At 42.3% G+C, this 18883-nt stretch overlaps 2 protein-coding genes and 1 pseudogene across 2 annotated transcripts; 1 reads left to right on the plus strand and 2 right to left on the minus strand.

Moving 5' to 3' along the window:
• Positions 1-353: 353 nt before the first annotated feature.
• On the minus strand, positions 354-1628 carry LOC120103832 (putative pentatricopeptide repeat-containing protein At5g40405 pseudogene; annotated as a pseudogene).
• A 2378-nt stretch (positions 1629-4006) lies between these two features.
• LOC103715953 (putative calcium-binding protein CML14) lies at positions 4007-5109 on the plus strand. Its single transcript, XM_008803758.5, has one exon. It carries the CDS (start codon positions 4143-4145, stop codon positions 4626-4628), a length of 486 nt encoding a protein of 161 aa, XP_008801980.1. The 5' UTR covers positions 4007-4142; the 3' UTR covers positions 4629-5109.
• A 1599-nt stretch (positions 5110-6708) lies between these two features.
• LOC103715954 (uncharacterized) lies at positions 6709-18289 on the minus strand. Its single transcript, XM_008803759.6, has 9 exons — positions 17870-18289; positions 15865-15994; positions 15661-15752; positions 11385-11510; positions 11136-11256; positions 10957-11041; positions 7751-7864; positions 7622-7661; positions 6709-7176 (listed from the first exon to the last, which is right to left on the minus strand). The coding sequence occupies exons 1-9, from the start codon at positions 18044-18046 to the stop codon at positions 7024-7026; spliced, it is 1038 nt and encodes a 345-aa protein (XP_008801981.3). The 5' UTR covers positions 18047-18289; the 3' UTR covers positions 6709-7023.
• Between the last annotated feature and the right edge of the window lie 594 nt (positions 18290-18883).

Below are 18883 nucleotides of genomic sequence, written 5' to 3' on the forward strand. Positions count from 1 at the left end.
TACAAATGGAATCGAATATTCGAATATGGATACGATAGTTATCTATCCATATTTCTATTCATTTTTTTTGAAATAATATGAATACGGATATGAATATTAGTCGAATGCTCAAAATTTTATGTATATCTAAATAGTTGCAGATTTGGATAAATATTATTCGATCCACCTTCATCTCTAATTCATTTTCATCCTTAATCCAATCCACCGATTCAGCACTTGCAATCCGATGCTGCCGTAGTGTTGTGGATGGCCGATCCACTCTCGGGCACCACCTAAATGGAGCGGCAATTGCATCGGTACTCCATCAACTCGCGAGCTGTGACGTCTTCCACACGATGTACAAAAAGGTCCCCTCAATCAACGGCGCTGCAACCTGGCGCCTTAGGCACTCCGCGGACCCTCATGAGCTTCCTCACTCGAGCGCTCTCCTCCCACCTCCCCAAACCAGCGAACATGTTCGACAGCAGCACGTACGCGGATGCGTGCCCGGCGTCCAACGCCACCAGCCTCTCCGCCGCCCACTCCGCGCATTCGACGAACCCAAGCGCACAGCTCGCGCTCAGCAGGCTCTTGAGCACGCGCTCGTCTGGTGCCACCGGCATCCGCCGAGCCACCGCCCACGCCTCCTCCACCAGCCCCGCACGCCCCAGTACGTCTACCATACACCCGTAGTGCTCCGCCCCCGGCTCGATCCCATAGACATTGACCATGTGATCGAAGTGGCCACGCGCCTGGTCCACCAGCCCTCCATGGCTGCATGCGTGGAGAACCCCCATGTAGGTCACGTGGTCCGGTATCAAGCCAAGCCCCAGCATCTCGTCGAAGAGCCGCAGCGCCTCCTCGCCCCGCCCGTGCGAGGCCAGCGCCGTGATCATCGCCGTCCACGCCGGCTGGTCCCTCTTCGGCATCTCGTCAAACAGCCGCCGCGCGGACTCTATCCGCCCGCACTTCGCGTACATGGCGAGCAACGCGGTGCCGAGGCCGGGTGTAAGGCTCTTTCCGAAGACGAGAACGTCGCGGTGAGCGCGCTCGCCGTCGACAAGCGCGCCGAGGACGGCGGCGGACGAGAGGGCGGAGACGAGGGCGGCCTCGGTGGGGGCGACGCCGGCGAGGCGCATGCGGCGGAAGAAGGAGAGAGCCTCGGCGTGGCGGCCGCTTCGGGTGTAGGCGGAGAGGAGGGCGGCCCAGGAGACGGGGTTGGGGTTGGGAATTTCGTCGAACGCCTGGCGGGCGGCATCGGGGAGGCCGCAGCGGGCAAAGGCAGAGACGAGGGCGGTGCGAAGGACGAGGTCAGGGTGGGGGAAGAGGCGGAAGAGGCAGAGGGCCGCGGGGAGGCGGCCGGCGGCGGCGTAGGCGGCGATGAGGGCGGAGCGAAGGAAGGGGTCGGCGTGAAGGCCGAGCTTGGCGAGGTGGGCGTGGATGAGGGGGCTGAAGGCGGGGGCTCGGAGGCAGGCTTTGAGGAGGAAGGTGAAGGTGAATTTGTTGGGGCGGGCCCCGGAGGGGAGCATAGAATTAGCGTAGATGGACAAGGCCTGGAGGGGAGAGGAACACCGGATGATGGTGTTCCATTCGAACGTGGACCACTCGGATGGTGGTAGTGGACGGTCAGGGCTTGCCGGCGATGACATATCGTTGCATGCATCGATTTGCCTAACAGTGGGTAAAGATCGTGGATACAGAGAGCCTGGAATAGAGTGGGGTGGAAACGAAGACTGCAGCTCTTTTAAAAATGAAGGACTCGATATAGAGAACTGCAAGCGACTGGCTGCCGAGGGGCTGTGGGTGTGCGACCTCTTAGCACCAGGAGGGATAGAATGGGACGGAGCCAGATGTGCGGGGCACACCTAGTTGAGAGAATCTATTCTATTCCAGTATCAGGATGTGTAGGGCTAGATGTCAGGGTGTGGGGTACCTCGTGTCGAGCCAGTGTTAGATTGAGTGATCTTTCCCGTGTTATCCAGCAGGAGTATGAGCCGGGGCCGGATTGTACTTGGATCTGGAGGTTCGGGCTCCACCCGAGGGTTGCCCTCTTCTTATAGAAGGTGATTTGGGACCGCCTTCCGACGAGAGCAGTGCTGAGCAGGCGTGGCTTGGGGCTCCCCGCAGAGTGTGGGACATGTGGAGCTGAGGAGTCGGTGGACCATGTGCTTTTCCAGTGCACACGGGCGAGGTTGACATGGCAGTGGTCAGGGATCCCGCATGAGGCTTGGAGTGCGAGGACACAGTTTCTACAGGTGATGAGACAGTGGCTGGCCAGTTCGCGGACTTATCGGGAGGCTATTAGAGCGACTTGCATGGCACATCAGATCTGGCTGGTAAGGAATGCTCGCATCTTCGGTGAGCGTAGGGTGTCATCGAGATTTGTTGCAGAGTTTGCTCGGGCACAGGCCACGGAGATCAGGCCTATCCACCCTTCAGATAGACCTTTGTTAGCTTGAGACACTTGGGGTTCCCCCTCTTCTTTAGCAGCTCCTCAGAAGGTGTTTTTCATCCCGGAGCCCCCACCTCTGAGCTTCTTCAAGGTCAACTTCGACGGGTCGGTGCTGGATGGCAGTATGCGGGCCCGTGCAGGCTTGGTGATACGGGACCCGCATTCCAAGGTGGTGGCGGCAGGCGGCTGCTAGTTGTTTGACACGTCGGTTCTAGGAGCAGAATTGCGAGCAGCCTGGGCGGGCCTTCGACACGCGCGGGTAGTGCTGCAGGCCCGATCGATCATTTTGGAGGGCGACTCAGCCACAGCCATCGGATGGATTCGGAGGGGGTCGAGGGGTGAGAGCACAGACCACCCCCTGATCCGAGACATTGGGATGATGATGAGAGATGGGGGGCCCTTCAGGCCAAGCATGTATTCTGATAAGCCAACGGGGCGGCTGACTGGATGGCTACCTACGCGGCCTACCACTCAGGGTATACCATTTGGTTCGAAGAGGGAGAGTTGCCATTAGTACTCCGCGAGCTATTGTATTTTGACTTTGTTGGGTGTATTCGTACACGTACGGTATGAAGTACCCGTTTTAAGCAAAAAAAAAAGAAAGAATTCCTTGCACCAAGTTTGAACTTATCCCGGCATGCACCCTGGAACTCACTCTCCCCAACCCAAAGGGTGTTTACAGAATGGTTGGTTAGATACTAAGCCACTTAGTCTGTAGCTTTGTTGGCCTCTCTATAAATATATTTAGCCTGAAAGGTCACCTCACCACTGACCGTAGCTTGGATGTCTCAAATCAAAGGGTGTCACTCGCCCACATTGCTAACAATCCGTTGAACCCATCCAATGACCGTAGTTGAATCTCCCAAAAGCAATACCGCACTAGCCTATAACACATGTTGAGAATAACCTAGAACAGCCCATGCCGCATTCAGCTCAGCCTCTGAAAGCGTTTATTATTTCTAAACCCCTATCGGATATGTTTATTATATAAAAATCCCTCCATCAAGTTTGAACTAGTCACCAAGCGCGGCATGACGGGACTAGTCAAAAGAGGAGCCAATTTAAAGGTTCGCTAAAACAGTAGAACCTTCCTCAAAGTTATATGTCCCCTATGTTTAGGTTCAGAGGGCTCATCCTATCGACAACATGAGGAACATAGCTGTGAGGTTCCTCGTTACAGCAACTCAACAGCTGCCCGGTACCTATAAAAACTTTACTCCTGAAAACATAGGATCCCGGTCGGTCGATCGCTCGCCTGTCCCCGGTTCACCCCCTCTGACCATTCTGTTGCTCGGCCCCAACTACCGAATCCATGTGCTTGCTTTAGTTTAGTCTTACCGCGTCCCCCCCCCCCTCACTTCTAAAATACTGATCCTCCCGTGAACCCCTCCCAGCCTTCCATCTCTCCCCCAGAACAACCACCGACCGCCGTCGCTTTTGAAAGATAAAAACCATTACGTCGTCATCGCCTTCCTCCCAACTTCCCATTTATAAAAACTACCGACCTCCTCCTACCTCACACCTCTAACAAATTTTCTTTAAAGCCCTCCCTCCTCCATCCCCCTCCCTACGCCAACCCAAACTCATCCCTTCTCTCTTTCTATCGTATCTTTCTTCTCTATTCATCGCCACCAATCATATCTTTGGTTCTCTTGCATTACCATCACTGTAGTGCTATTGGTTGTGTCCATTTTTCGTCGGCGACGAAGCGATGGGCCGCCGGCTTCACGGAGAGCACCTCAAGCAGCTGAGGGACATCTTCGCGCGGTTCGACATGGACTCGGACGGCAGCCTCACCCAGCTGGAGCTCGCGGCCCTCCTCCGCTCCCTCGGCTTGAAGCCCACCGGCGACCAGATCCATGCCTTGCTTTCTAACATGGACGCCAATGGAAATGGCTCCGTCGAGTTCAACGAGCTCGCCGACGCCATCGCCCCCTTGATGAGCGAGCAGGCCCTCGTCAACCAAGAACAGCTCCTGGACGTCTTCCGGTCGTTCGACCGCGACGGCAATGGTTATATATCGGCCGCGGAGCTGGCCCGGGCGATGGCGCGGATGGGGCAGCCGCTCACCTTCTGCGAGCTGACCGAGATGATGCACGAGGCCGACACCGACGGGGATGGTGTAATCAGCTTCACGGAGTTCGCCGCCGTAATGGCCAAGTCCGCCACCGACTTTCTTGGCCTTGCCGTGTCCTAGGATCGCCGGACTCGGTCTCGAGCCTTTCATTGACCTGGTCGACCGGCGGCCCCCTTGGTTAATTTTATTACTGTAGCGCGGTTGTTGTTCTTGGTAGGTTTGTGATAAAATGTACAGAAGGGATGATGAGATTGGAGGACGGTGATAAGGCGGTGGAAATGCAGGACAAAGTTTCTAATGATCTTCCCCCCACTGTAAAAGTCTCCATGGGGGAAGAGAGAGAGGGTTTCAGAAATGGAAAGATTTTTGATCTCGTATTTTTTTTTCTGGTTCCAATCGTCCGTCTCGAAGGCCGTTCTTTCTTCAATTTTGGTAAAACATGATGACTTTTTCGGCTTCCCCTGGTTCTTCTCTTTGGTTTGAATGGTAATTTGGAAGGAAAACAAATGGAGGAGACTTTTGCAAGACGCTATATGTTACTTTTCTTTTTCTTATTTTTATTTTTTTACGTGCAGCGTGAATATATATCGCCTTCTTGCTATATGATCTTCGGATTATGTTTATTTTTATTTTTATTTTTATTTTGCACGTTAATTTGGACTGTGGATCTAAGATAAACTAGGCCCATTAGATCTATCAAATGAATTAATTAATATTGTCCAAGCTGCAGTATAGTTGCTTTCCATTTGATGTTGTCTTGTCTTCTTGGGGCTCGTTTGGTTCGCAGGAAAAGGAGGGGGGAAAGTGTGGTCAACGAAAAAGTAATGAAATGCCTCTTGTTTGGTTGGAGTTTTCAAAGGAGAGAGATGGAAAAGTTGTATTCCTATTGGAATATGATTCCCACGGAAATATGATTCCCACATTTCATGGAAAAGTCTTTCCCATGAAAAACATGGAAAAGTTACTTTCCCATGAGGTAGGAATCACTCCTTTTTTATTTTTTCCCAAAAAGACCCTACAGCATTAAAAAAACATTAAAGAGGCATTAAAGACCTAATTTTTATTAAGGATATAATAGGAATTATACATAACTTTCCTAGGAAAGTGGATGGTCAACCAAACATAAGCACTTTGGAAATTTGTCACTTTTCCATGGTTAACCAAACATGCCAAAAGTACTTTCCTAGGTATCCTCTTCCTAGGAATCTGATTCCTAGGAATCATAGTCCTAGGAGGAAAAATACTTCCCGCGAACCAAACGAGCCCTTAATTCATTCTTCGAAGTCTTCTTCTTTTTAAATTATACTCTTTTAGCTTCGTCTGCCTTAAATGTGATGCCCGAGTGACGAGGAACACTAGCCCCATATTGCCATGATGTCTCAATTTGAACGCCCTTGACACGGTCCTCTTGGATGAAATGTAGCTCCATATTGCCATGATATCTCAATTTGCACGCCCTGGACACGGCCCAAGCATTTGATTACAGGGTCCAGACAACTACATTTAGCCGAACTGCAGGTCTAAATATCACAAACACCACATGGATGACGGTACCAATTAGTTTCATTGATAAAGTCATTGATTATTTGATTTTGAGTCTCATCTTTACCCTAATTTATGATCTCAATTAATTTCAATGGAATACATGGCATTAGATTTTATTTGACACCTTACGTTCCCCGCTAAAATGTTAAGATTGGGAGGACCATCAAGGACCATCACGCTCATGACAAACAGCAAAGATGAACCGTTACCAACCCAAAAGAGAGGACACGAGCAACGAGAACTGATGGGGCCGCAAGCATCGTGATGGCAATGAGAAAATGAAGTTGTAAAAAATGACAGTATTGTAGTGATCTGTCTCGCTGGAACTCCGCCACCCCTAAAGAGGTATAGAAAACCAGAACTACAACCCTGCATACTAACAATATATCATCACATCAGCAACCGAGTCCAAATTGAAGGAGGGGAAAGAACTGTTCGTCTTGCACTACAAAAGTTTTCGCGTGACGGGAGGCCGCTACCGTGCACCTCAGATGGGAAGGATCAACAAACTCCTGCCTTGACTTTCTCCAGCAATCACAACATCATGCACCTTTGGGCATCAAACCAATCCAGCGCACAAGTTCATCCAGCCGGTTCTCTCATAAACGATTGGAGGCAAGAATTCAGTGCACAGCCAAATTTAAACTAATAGAGATGCTAACAACTAGCATGGGTGTTGCACCCACAATTTCCATTTGGGACTATCCAAAACTCAGGTTTGCAAGAGATTTTTTTTTTTTTTTTTGGTAATCTCTGCAAGAATTTTTTCATAATTTACTGAAGCATAGACATAACAAGAGTAAAAAGCGTGAGTGGTGGAAAGACCATGCAAGTTACAATTTCTGAAAGGCTAAATGCTTGGTCAAAGATGGCCTTTTTTTTCTCCCAATATCAAGACTTAAATACCATAGCAAAGACAGTAATCTGCAAGTTTTTTTCTCATTCCCTTCCCATTCAGTCTTCCTTTCTTCTACCTGAACCACCATCTCTGGACAGCAGATATGGGGGAGTTCAAGAATGGGGCATACCGGTAGATGTAAGGGTTCACAGTCCGACCAATCCTGGCCCATACGCTCTGGTGATAACCAGCAGTTACAGGAGCATGATACATGAGTTTCAGTAGCTGCCAACAAAATCACATGTATATTAAATATAGTTAGGATATAGGCTGCCAGTAACAAGCAAGAAGCTGAAAGAGATTTGAAGGGTTAAAGCCCAAAATACAAATAAAAGGAATAACTCAAATAAATCCTGTAAGGGTCTAAATTGTTTTCATATCAATGTAAGTGACTTTAATGAATGATTAAATGCAGCCCAAGCCAAATGATTTTTAGGGAAACTGAATCAGAGCTCCGGGTTTAGAATTGGCAAACTGCCGGCGGTGTCACCCCAGCTGATTCCTATGTGGCCAATGATGGCAACCATCTGGTCTTGGTCATATTAGCAAATGATGTCTCAAAGAATCCAATGTGTTTTGCACTTGTTACTAGATATCATTAATGATGGTGTACCAGGAGAAATTAAAGTAGTTGAGGTTTTGCAAGAACAAAAAAGGAAACAAAACAGACCTGCCAGTACATGAATGTCTGAATTATGCTGCGCTGCCACCTGCATCAGCAAGACGAGAGCTTAAAAGGTGCCAAGATATGTATAGGATAAAGGGACGCAAACCATGAAACTTGGTGAAATCCACTCACGAGAAGAGTGATATGATTAAAAGGAAACCCAGCGAAATCTCAGTATTTGAACTCAGAATGCAGAGTGTAGTAATATTCGCCTCCACCCACAAACAAGGTTCCTCCAAGTATTTCCTATTCATGAACCCAAACAGTTTAACTTCAGATTGTTAATTCTAAGGAAAGTAGAGGTAGTGGGAAAGTTAAATAAGATGGCAGCGCATATCCATAACTAATACATGATTACTTCATTATCAAATGAAATTGCAATTGCAGGTCGAGAAAAGCTCAGTCAATTGTAACAGATGCAGCAATAATGCACTACAAAGTAGTAGCATCATGAGATATGGTGGTGTTTCTAGCATAATGAGACCATAGAGATGTTTTAACCTTTTCATTTTGAGAAATATGGAGATGTTTTAACTCATGATATAGAAAGAAGAAGAAAATGAAGAAAAGGATACAGTGACCCAATCTTACATACATAAAACACTTTGCCAGTAAATCCCCACATCCAGTAGCATGCCTCAGAATATTCCGAAACCCAATCCAAAAGTAACCATGAAGCAGCATGATGGGGGAAACCTTTCTTTTTAATTAGAGCATACTACAGCAAGAAATGTAAAAAAGAAACCTAGTTAAGCAATCATAAAGTTGAATAGCTGAAAATCCAATTTCAAATTGAGTGAACCAATATGTTATGGCCTATGTTAATGGATTTGGGTATGGGTATTGGTTGTGGGTATGTCTAGGAGTTGGACTTGTGTTATCCCCAAATCTCAGGACACAGAGACATGGCTTAAAATGATCCAATATTTGGGAATGGCATGCACAGTTAAGTCCTTTGTACATACTAATGCACATACAGAGGCTAAAAATAAAAATGTTTTAAACCCAAGGGATAAAAATGAAAATGCTACATCAATGAGGCTAAACATTAATCGGCAATTTCGCATTAAGTCCAGGGACTACATATTAATTATGCCCTTTTAAAATGGCACGTGCCTAACGTGTTCTGAGCCCTCCAAATCCCTCTCCACCACTTCCTCCTCCTTTCTTTCTTCTTTTCCTTTTTCTTCTTCATTAAGATCTTTGTTCCCCTTTCTCCTCATTCCTCCTGATCAGAGTGATGTGTCCAACAGGTCCACCAAACTCATATCTCATACCTGTGCCTGTGTCATGTCGTGTTGACCTGGATGCCTCAAAGAAAAACAAAAGTCCGGGCATCACGGGTTATGGCCCCTTATGGCAGATGAATAGTGAAACAAATTTCAGCATAAGACTAGGAAGTCTACAACAAGTCATTAAGGTGGAGGGGTCTCACTTGCAGGAGGTTTATTATAAACATTTCTCAAGCAGTCACAGATCTACTTAGGGTTACATGTTAAGGACATGCATTAGAAATGCTAACTGCTTAAACCAAAATTTTACAAACAAGATTGGCATTCCCCAACTTTTTCTCAAAAGTCCCCCTCAAAGACTGAGTCTGACATTTGAAAATGCTGATTTCATCTTAGAAGCTCAAATTGCTTGGACCTTACAATCTCAGCACCACTTTCTGCTTCTCTCTGAAGTGATCTCCTTCTTTCTTCTTGCAATAATTTCAATCTTATATCAATCTAAGTCTAACATTTATCTCAATTATTTTAAAAAGGGCCTGTTGTAGCTAAAATAAAATATCCTGTCTCCTTGCATCAACAGCACCAGTCATGGTTCATAGTGTTATACAAGTACTTGTACCAGTAAATCTACAAGTAAAACTTCAGCCATTTTAAACTTCCTCATCCTACACCATTTTTTGATTTAGGACATATTAAAATCACCATATTAGGAAGGAAATTGCAAGACAATTTATTCAAAAGTTCATAGCTACCACCATCAATGAGATGGATCGCAGAGGTTGGAACTAAGAAAAGAGGCTTTAGCATGCAAAGAAAACTCTTTAGCTTTAAGATCTACATGCTTTTGTCCAGCTCTTAAGTCTGTTAAGAAGAAGATGGGCATTAAGTATTTTGTTCAATCAGTTAGACCCTGAGGAATTTTCCTTTCAGGGGAAAAAATAAATGTAAATATAAATAGAGATAAATGTAAAGATCTCAAGTAATACTTGTTTCTTTTCCTTCTCAGATGACAATTACCAAACAACATTATAAAAATTTAAGATCTCTAATTTTCACCTATTCAGGTTTTTAAAAGAGTCTTTCTTTACAATATCTAAACACTTCAATATAGAGTTTTAACCTTAAGTAACAAAGTATAATTCAGTAGGCCTTGACCTCCATTCTGCCGCCACCCCCCCACCCCCACCCCTCCACCCAAAAAAAAAAAAAGAAAGAAAAAAAGAAACCTCAAGCAACAATGCTATAGCCCCTTTATATGCCTTTATTTTCTTGCTAAGATCCCCTCTATATGCTTTAAGGAACTAGATATGATCCATCAAGAATGTTGCTTAAAGTGAATAGATAATCAACCGCTCAACTGCACCCATCACTCCCCAATCTCCACGTACACACACACAAACAAATAAAAAAAAAAAACAAAAAAAAAACTACATAAGACTTTTTTCTCTATTCCATGGTCAAAAGGCAAATCAAAGACACATAGTCAGTAATGGAAGCTAACTCAGTAGTATGATCCATATGCAATTAACAAGAGCGATGTTTCACAATGCAAGCTTACAAGAGAAACCACTAAGTTCAGTGTTGCCACATTCATCAAACAGAGAAATGAATGAACTTGTTTACCCCTTGCCCCTCTCGCTAGGGGTTGCAATTTTCTTGTCTTGAATCCAGAATTTGGGAGACAAGCTAGGTTCAATATAAGCCAGCTGGAACTAGTTATTGAAGCATGACATAAATGACATGCCAAGATGCGAGGCACCCAAGCTAAAAGTACAGGGCATTAGGGTAAACATTACATGATCCATCAAGAGAAAACAATAAAACAAAGGGGAGATGATGGTGGAGTATGGATAAGTACATGTTCCAAAAAGAAAAATTTACTGATAGAATCTCTTTATTTTTTGTACATACAAAAGTTATTCAAATAAATGGTTACACCAAACTCGTATCAAACTTACACATTTACGCTTTACATCACGTAATTATAGAAAAGGTTGATTAAACCACCACAAACTAAGAATTGAAATTCACAAAAAGATAAACCTAGTCTGGAACTAATTCATACTTGCTGCTGATACAGAATCAATAAACCAAGTTAAGCTTTACCTGTACAAAGAGGAATGTGCAAAATTACGCCTTAAGAATTTGGCAACATGTTCAAATGCCCAGCAAAGGACAGGTATCAAGGCAACTGCAATGGAAATTGGAACCAATAGATAATAATAAATAGGTAAAAGATAGACTTAAAAAAAGTTTTATCTGGTGGAAGAGTCAATGATGCTTACACTTGAAGTGTAGTTGAGAAGCAACAAACATAAGGCAGTAGATTAAATGGATGAAATCTTTGGTTGCTATCACAGTTTGAAACCATGCTTGAATGGCAGGCAGATTCCATGCCCTTGGTTTCTGAAAAGAAAGGGGAAAAAAATGAGACATAAATACATGGACATAGGTAACAGTTGAAAACCTAGGACTAAGTTCTAGAAGATATATGAATCAAAAAGGGTGTGAAATTTCAATAGTGAGAATTATACCCCATAAAGAGTGTACAAAGAATAAAAGGAGGAGCATGTGGTGCCCAGCAAGGACAATCGATATGCCTTTATTGAAAGATGCCTTGGCACAATTGGAAGGATTCCAAGCACTGCAACAACTAACACCTGCCAGGAATAAAGTGAAAAGATAATGTTAATAAGATCGACTTAGGAAAATGAAAAATTTTATTGATATAATTCATGCAGTATCATCTTCAAGAAAAGGTCAAGAAGACATTAAAGAAAGAAAATTGTGAGCTGCAGAATGTTGACCATGTGAAATGTGGCAGATCATATATCTATTGAGGCATTTTTGTATATAAAACATGATCACATGAAAAGGTAGACCATTTACTTATGAAGATAATCTACACAGATAAAATAGAAATAAATTTGGGCTTTGGAAGCCTTAAGATTTATATGTGAGGTGGTCAATGGTCGCTTTCCAGGCTACTGCCAAAACTTCTAAAATATTTTCCGTAATTTCAGTTTTGGGTTTGTATTGTGATTTTCAGATCCAGGGGCTTTGTGGCTATCAGGATACTTAAAAAACTAAGAAAAGGTTAAGGGATCATTTTTAAAGCTAGAAATAGGTCTAACTGCTCATACAATTAAAATCTGTCTCTGATTGAATGACAACATGGGAGTGAAGTTGCTAAAGAAAAAACGGGAAAGAGACAGGAAAAATCAGACTGTGGTTTACGAAGGATCAAAACCAGCTTTTATGTTTATAAAAAAACCTAGATTTAAACCCCTTACATTGTACAAGAAAGACCACTTGACCTTCTACACCACTTTTTAGTCTATTTGGGACTTTTCGGAACAAACGGAGAAGAAAAAAGAAATTGACATCGAAGTCCCTATTCTTTTTTCAAAGAAAGGGTGCTAACCCCTTACATCACAACAAAGAAGGGCATCCACCCAAACCAATTCAATTAGTTGAGCAGGCAACTCCAGAGTTTAATGTCTAAGAGTAGGAAACAGCCTCCAGTAAGCTGATAAGGAAGGACATGTGCTTCATGAATGTGCAAGGCATAGAAGGAGAGCTTATCAGCCCAAGACCAGATATCATAGAGATGGCTTGGCCTAGACTCGCAGTCTAAGGTTGTGCCACCAAAACCAGAACGGACCAGAAAGTTTGACTAGTAAACCACTCTTGGATGGCCAATCATCTAATTAGGCCATCCAAGCTTCATAAACCAACCAGGTAGTATATTGACACCTAAAGATCTACATGCCCTTATTGTCATTCTTACTTTCTTTCAAGTCCTCTATTGTTGAAAGAATAAAATTTTCTTTTAAAAAGAGGGTCCTGGCTTGCTTGAGATGCCACCATCCTCAGCACAGAAGAAGACCAAGCTGATGAGGAAGAGCAGATCAACGCTCTCTCCCCTCTTCCTCACTAACCTTCAACCTCCCCTCATCTCTCCTAACAAACTTGTCCTCCTTCTTCTTCTACCCTTGCACCCCACTTGTCTTACACCACCATCAACCTCGCTGCACTCTTCCACCAAAGTCTAAGTGTAGCTCCGACCGACCAACACTTAGTGATCCTCTCTCTCTCTCACACACACACACACTCTATTGCAAGGGACATGGCAAGGCATATAGTTCAAGAAGGAAAATAATGAAGATTGTTTACAGCACAGACTTAATAAGCAAATGGTCCAAAGTAGTTTATCCATTTTTCTTAATTCCCTTTCTTATTCATCCAGTGGATGGTGAAAATAAAGAGATATCCTCAAATAGGAGTATCTTTATGGAAAGGAGGTGGAACATGTATTTGCAGTACATGCAACAGAGATATTTTCATATTTTATAACCTAATGTATATTATTCTGTGATTATTATAATTATATAATTTTTAAGTATATAAATGAGCTGATAGTTGAGCAATGGTTCAGCTGATGACCCAATGACTCAAACCCTTGGCTGGGTGAACGTTTGATCCAGGTCTAATAACACTGTTATGAAATATATCTAGGAAATGGCTGTCAAGGAATCCCTAACCTAGATCAATGTTGCACCCATATTGTGAACCACTTCTTTCCATCCCACTCAGCATGTATTGTCCCTTCTACGTATTGCAAGATATACTAAGCCACTATAGTGTCATTATGGATGTGATAATACTTCAGAGCATCCAGATGCTAACCTTCAATGTTACATGTAAGTGATGTAACTATTGTAGATGATATATTAAACAATTAGCGCATATTTTGATGATTGGGCTGAAAATCTTATGAGATTCGTGGGTTGGGCCATTACAACCAGCAAAATCATAGGATTACAGCCTAAGCTAAGCTAGGCCTATATTCATAAATACCCAGGAGTAGTTTCGGAGTGGGCCAGCCCGAATCCCATAGGGAGGAAAAAACCTTCCATGAGGTCATTTTTTACTCCCTATGGGATTCGGGCGGGCCCACTCTAAAGCTATTATTGGGTATTTATGAATATAGGCCTGGTGCAGCCTATAATCCTATGATTTTGCTGATTGTACTAGTCCAACCCACGAGTCTCATAAGATTTTCAGCCCAATCATCCAAATGGGCCCCTAAAGGTCTCACTTTACACCTTCATGCCTTTGGCACAAAAAGAAAAGAAAAACCATAGATGCCTATAGTTAACTCAATATTATCATAGAAAAACTATAAAAGTTAGAACGCTTCATACATCAAGCATCAAATCAATTGCTACAAAGAATCAAATATTAAATCAACCACTTAGTGTTCTTCACATTCCACTTTACCATGCTTGACTATCTTCAGTTACATTTCTACCATATATCAATCAAACTAATCATAGAGGTAATTCTTACTCGAAGAAAAGCAAACATTATACTTATCACACTACAACAAGTTTGCAAGATATCCATAGATATATTTTAACCAGAAGTCTAATTTGATTTTCCCAAAATAATTTATGTTTATATTTAATAGATTCTAAATTTAATAAGCAGGAAACTCACACCCCTAGAATATTTTGACCATGGCAGTAACCATATCATGAATGCCAAAGAGAGCTCCTGAGATACAGTTGTAAATGAATGCAAGCGGACACGTTAAAAAAAGAAAAGAAAGAGAATAATGCATGTTTTTAAGTTTTCATAGGCAAAACCAACTCAGTCAAAGTTGAAAGAAAAGAGGCCTTTTGATAACAAGGTTCGCCGTCTCGGTATCGGACCCCGTACCGGTGCCACACTAGCACAGTATCCATATGGTACGGTACAGAATTTTTTGGATGTACCGGATGTCGGTATGCCATCCGTACCGGGTACCAGTACCAAACTAGTACGGTACGCCCCATACCACCCAGTTAGGGCTTGCACGGCATACCATACTTTTGAAACATTGCCAGCAGCAAGGCTAGACTTCTCAATGAGATTAAAGTTTCTGATTTAATGATTAGGAGGTGACCCATCTCCAAACGAAAAATAAGTTTCAGTAAAAAAACAAATTCAAATATTAGTTAGATTTGGTTCAACTGAAACAAGAAGGAAAACCACTTAATGTTGATCACAAGAAAAATGGAACAGGAAAGGAAACCTAGATCGCCATGACAGAAAACATTATCCTAAAAAAGAAAAAAAAAGGAAAAAACTAGCTTTTCCAAACTTCAGTGGGATAACAATGGCATTTATTCTCATTACACATTTTTGTTGATGGATTTATCAGGTCATACCCCCTCCCTTTGAAAACAAGAAAAGGAAGAGGTGGCATTGGGATTCCAAGAAGGTTGAGCTTATATAGCAGGGAACTGTGCACATGAATAATTGTTGCACGACTACAAAACAATTTTGCATAAATCATGCACTAATTTGACCAAATTTGCTGGTCCAGTTTGGCAAACCTTCATCAGATTGCAAGATTTCTTATAATATGCGAAGGCTGGTTTTCTTTTTTAAACAGAGTAGGTGATTTCTGGTTCCACTTAAAAGTCTTGAAGTGTACTAAATTGGCAGTTTTCGAATGAATAGTCTTTTTCAAGCAACATCAATGTTCGAGTACATCACCATTCTAAAAACTATAATAAGTGTTTTGTTGTTTATCTGTGGGGTACAATTCTATTAGTATCATATTTAAATTTTATCAGGCATTTATAATGCTCATCTGATCGAGTTTGTTAAACATCCAAGTGTGTGTAATTATAAAGATTCATATGTAATTCGTGCATGGCTCTGAAGCACTGAAAGGAATGCTCCTAAATTCGGGCAAGAAACATGATCAGAGTATAGTGTGGCATTAAGCATTATCTAAAAAGAGCTGTGTCTCTGTACCCAAGCATTGACAGAAAAATGTATAGACCGTCGATCCATCTGCAAGGAATTTGCATTCCTCCCTGGTGGTGCAGATGTTGTGGTACCAGATCCTGCACCACAGATTTAGTTCACAAGACATGTTAGAAAATAAAGGATTAAATTTTCCTGAAGGCATATATGGTGAAATGACAGCAATAAAAGCTTCAGTAAGCTTCTCTCCACCTGAGCTACGAGGCCTTGCATTTTCTGTAGCTGAAGACGACGACATCGATGATGATGATCTCCCCGATGGCCTAGCTGGTTGAGAGGATGCACTGGTTGACGACATTGCCTCGACCACAAAATCAGGGTCCTATATTATGACAATGGTCATCAGAACTAAAAAGAGCAAATCAAATGACAATCCAAACTGGAAATTTATATTTTCTGGGAACAACTGAGCCATCACCAGCAGTATCTGGGGAAAATTACAGCATGGAACATCATCAAGACCAAAACAGCAGCTGAGAACATATATTCTCAGTTTACAGTCATCTTGAAACAGAAATAAGGATTTTGAAAATTTTACATTAAACCAACATACATGCAACACATTCAACCCTTAGAGAAATCTAAAGAAGAAAAATTGTGGAATTTGAGTTAAGAACATATCCCTTGTGATTAGAAGCCAAAAATTTTATTTTCTTGCAACAAGCGATGCAATAAAACCCCTCAAGGCAACAAATAACAATCTTGGGAACACACTTACATATGTACATGCATGTGTGCATGCATATGTGGATGCGTATAGACATAGATACATCATCCTTGAACACTAGCCACATGACCAAAGGTAACCAAATCCAAAGTCCTAAACCCTATCCAAAAGTGTGGCCCCTTAAGATTTTAGCTTTCTTAGTTCTCTATTTATCTGAATTTATGCATCGAATTGTTTTTCCTAATTAAGTTCTTAGCTTATCACATGAATAAAAGTTTAACTGAAAGACTTGACATGTGATTAAGCAATGAGTAAGAGTCAACTAGGAGGGTCCTTTTGCATTATAAAACTTGTGATTAATTAGAGTCTTGACCAGTTGTCCACATCAAAATGAGACATTCCCAGCTAAATGACTTGTCCCATATGTGCAGGGAAAAAGCCATGGAGTGTGAAGGACCACAAAATATTTTGAGTATCTCACTTTGTCAACATAAAGTGACCTCCTCAAAAATCCAAAATTTTTTTTTTCCTATCCTCCTTCCCTTTCAACTCTTCCTCCTATATTCTTGGCTCATCACCTCCCCAGTTAGCAAAGTACACCATTAAATATATTCTCATTTATCTTTTCACTTAGTTAGCTAACCTCTAATTGGATATGCTCATAAGTTTATTTGACTTAGCTAACCTCTACCATGGTTATATTATATATGGCTCGTGAGCCCAATTCTAAAAATTGTGTATGTCTCATTCGTTTATATCGCTACCACCATGCTTGCCTATCAATAGTGTTCTCCTACCTAAACTTTAAATGGCATAATCCTTGCATATACCACATCCATCACTTCTGAAACCAAAAAAATCAAGATGCACAAACAAAGGTGTTGCATGGGTTTCAAAAAGGCATGCGCAACTTCAGTAGTATCTTTATCAAATTAAGATTCTGTAGCTCAGTTGCATCAGAATGAGCGGCCAAAAAAGAAGAAGAAAAAAAAATATCACAAAGAACAAGTAAAAGTGCACAAAATTTAACCAAAAACTAAACGAAAAAAGATAGACCTAAAAACAACCATCCAAAAATCATCAGTGTATTGTCACGTAATCGAACTAAAATAGAACTAATGGCGGAAAACCTGTCTTATCCACAATTCGAATTTAAAACATAAAATCCAAGTTAATAGGGTTTCGAGCCATCCCCTTGTGCGCGAAAACCAATCAAAAATGTAAAAGAAAAAAAACTGCACCAGAATCCTAATCCCCAAAACCCCCAATACAAGCAAGTAACTAAGGGAAAAATGGGGGAAAACCCCAAGAAAGATCCCTAATTTCTTCTCTTACTTCTATAAGCAAACCAATCGAAACAGTAAAAGACGGATAGAATCAAGAAACACAAGAATCTCAACAATAATAACCAAAGTCCGAGATTGTGAAAGAAAACAAGGAAAACCGGTCTCTTTCTAATTTTTTTTTCCCTTCATGCCAGAAACGAATCCAGAGAGAGGAAATTCAACGATCGACGAGACGACCACTTACGATGAAGCGCTGGTAGAACTTTTGCTTGAAGTGATCGACGACGTCGGATCGGGAGGCCATGTGGGGAGGGATGAGGATGTTGGACCAGTACTCCGCCCACCGCGGATCGCTCTCGTAGTCGTACGCTGCCGCCGCCATCTTCTTTACCCTCTGCGTACCGCTATCGGCCTCCCCCATCGCTCTGTCTCTCTCTCTCTCTCTCTCCCTCTGCTTCTCTCTTCGGAATGACACGATTGACTAGATTAGACGGAGGAAAACGAAGTGGATTCCCCACAAACGCCCCAGCCACTCCCTTGGCCCTTCACTTATCATTATTTATTTCTACCGCTGCTCCCCGGCGCTCCCTGAAGACGCGGTTCAGCCCGGTTCGGGACTAAGGCTCCGTTTGAAAACTTAGGATTGGGATGAAAGAAATGGAATGGAATAAAAAATTAAAATTTTTGATATTTGATAGTTTTTAATGAATAATAAAAAAATAAAAAAATAAGAGAAAAAATTTTGTGCTCCAATTCTCTCCTTTCTTTCCTCCTATAAGTGAGAGGATTTGAGAGAAAAGAATTAGAACTTAATAAACTTTTTATGATACCTATTTTACTCTTAAATTAAAGAAGTACCAATTTAAAAGGACAAATATATCATATAGGGCATCTTTTGTTTTAACCTTTCATATGTCATCTCCATCTCCATATACCTATTTGCTGCATCTTTATGGAGCTCCATTTCCACAGCTGCACTTTCTTGGAGAAGTAACAATTGTTAAGTTTCAAAGGAAAGTTTATTCTCTAAATAGAAAAAATTAAAATAATTATTCTTTTCGTTAACTTGTTTTTGAATGCGATCTATTGTCTGATTTGTGGCTTTTGGATCTGTGATGATTATATGGTTGTGGATGTGATAAAGGCGTCTCTTTTACTTGTTTTGGATGTGATCTGTTGTCTTCTAATTTATGGGGTTTGGATCTGTGATGATTGTATGGCGGTGGATTTGATAAAGGCGTCTCTTTTACTTGTTTTT

The sequence above is a fragment of the Phoenix dactylifera genome, chromosome 1 (assembly GCF_051530095.1).
Source record: "Phoenix dactylifera cultivar Ajwa chromosome 1, Ajwa_hap1_PhDact_Kaust_v1.1, whole genome shotgun sequence".
NCBI lineage: Eukaryota > Viridiplantae > Streptophyta > Magnoliopsida > Arecales > Arecaceae > Phoenix > Phoenix dactylifera.

Bases quoted from the DNA above. Each gene is read 5' to 3' on its own strand.
- LOC103715954 (XM_008803759.6), bottom strand. From the start codon at position 18,046: ATGGGGGAGGCCGATAGCGGTACGCAGAGGGTAAAGAAGATGGCGGCG. The intron at 11,511-15,660 runs GTACAGAGACAC...TATTCCTGGCAG, and splicing joins ATTTTTCTGTCAATGCTTGG to GTGTTAGTTGTTGCAGTGCT. The intron at 7,177-7,621 runs GTCTGTTTTGTT...TTTTGTTGGCAG, and splicing joins AGACATTCATGTACTGGCAG to CTACTGAAACTCATGTATCA.
- LOC103715953 (XM_008803758.5), top strand. From the start codon at position 4,143: ATGGGCCGCCGGCTTCACGGAGAGCACCTCAAGCAGCTGAGGGACATC.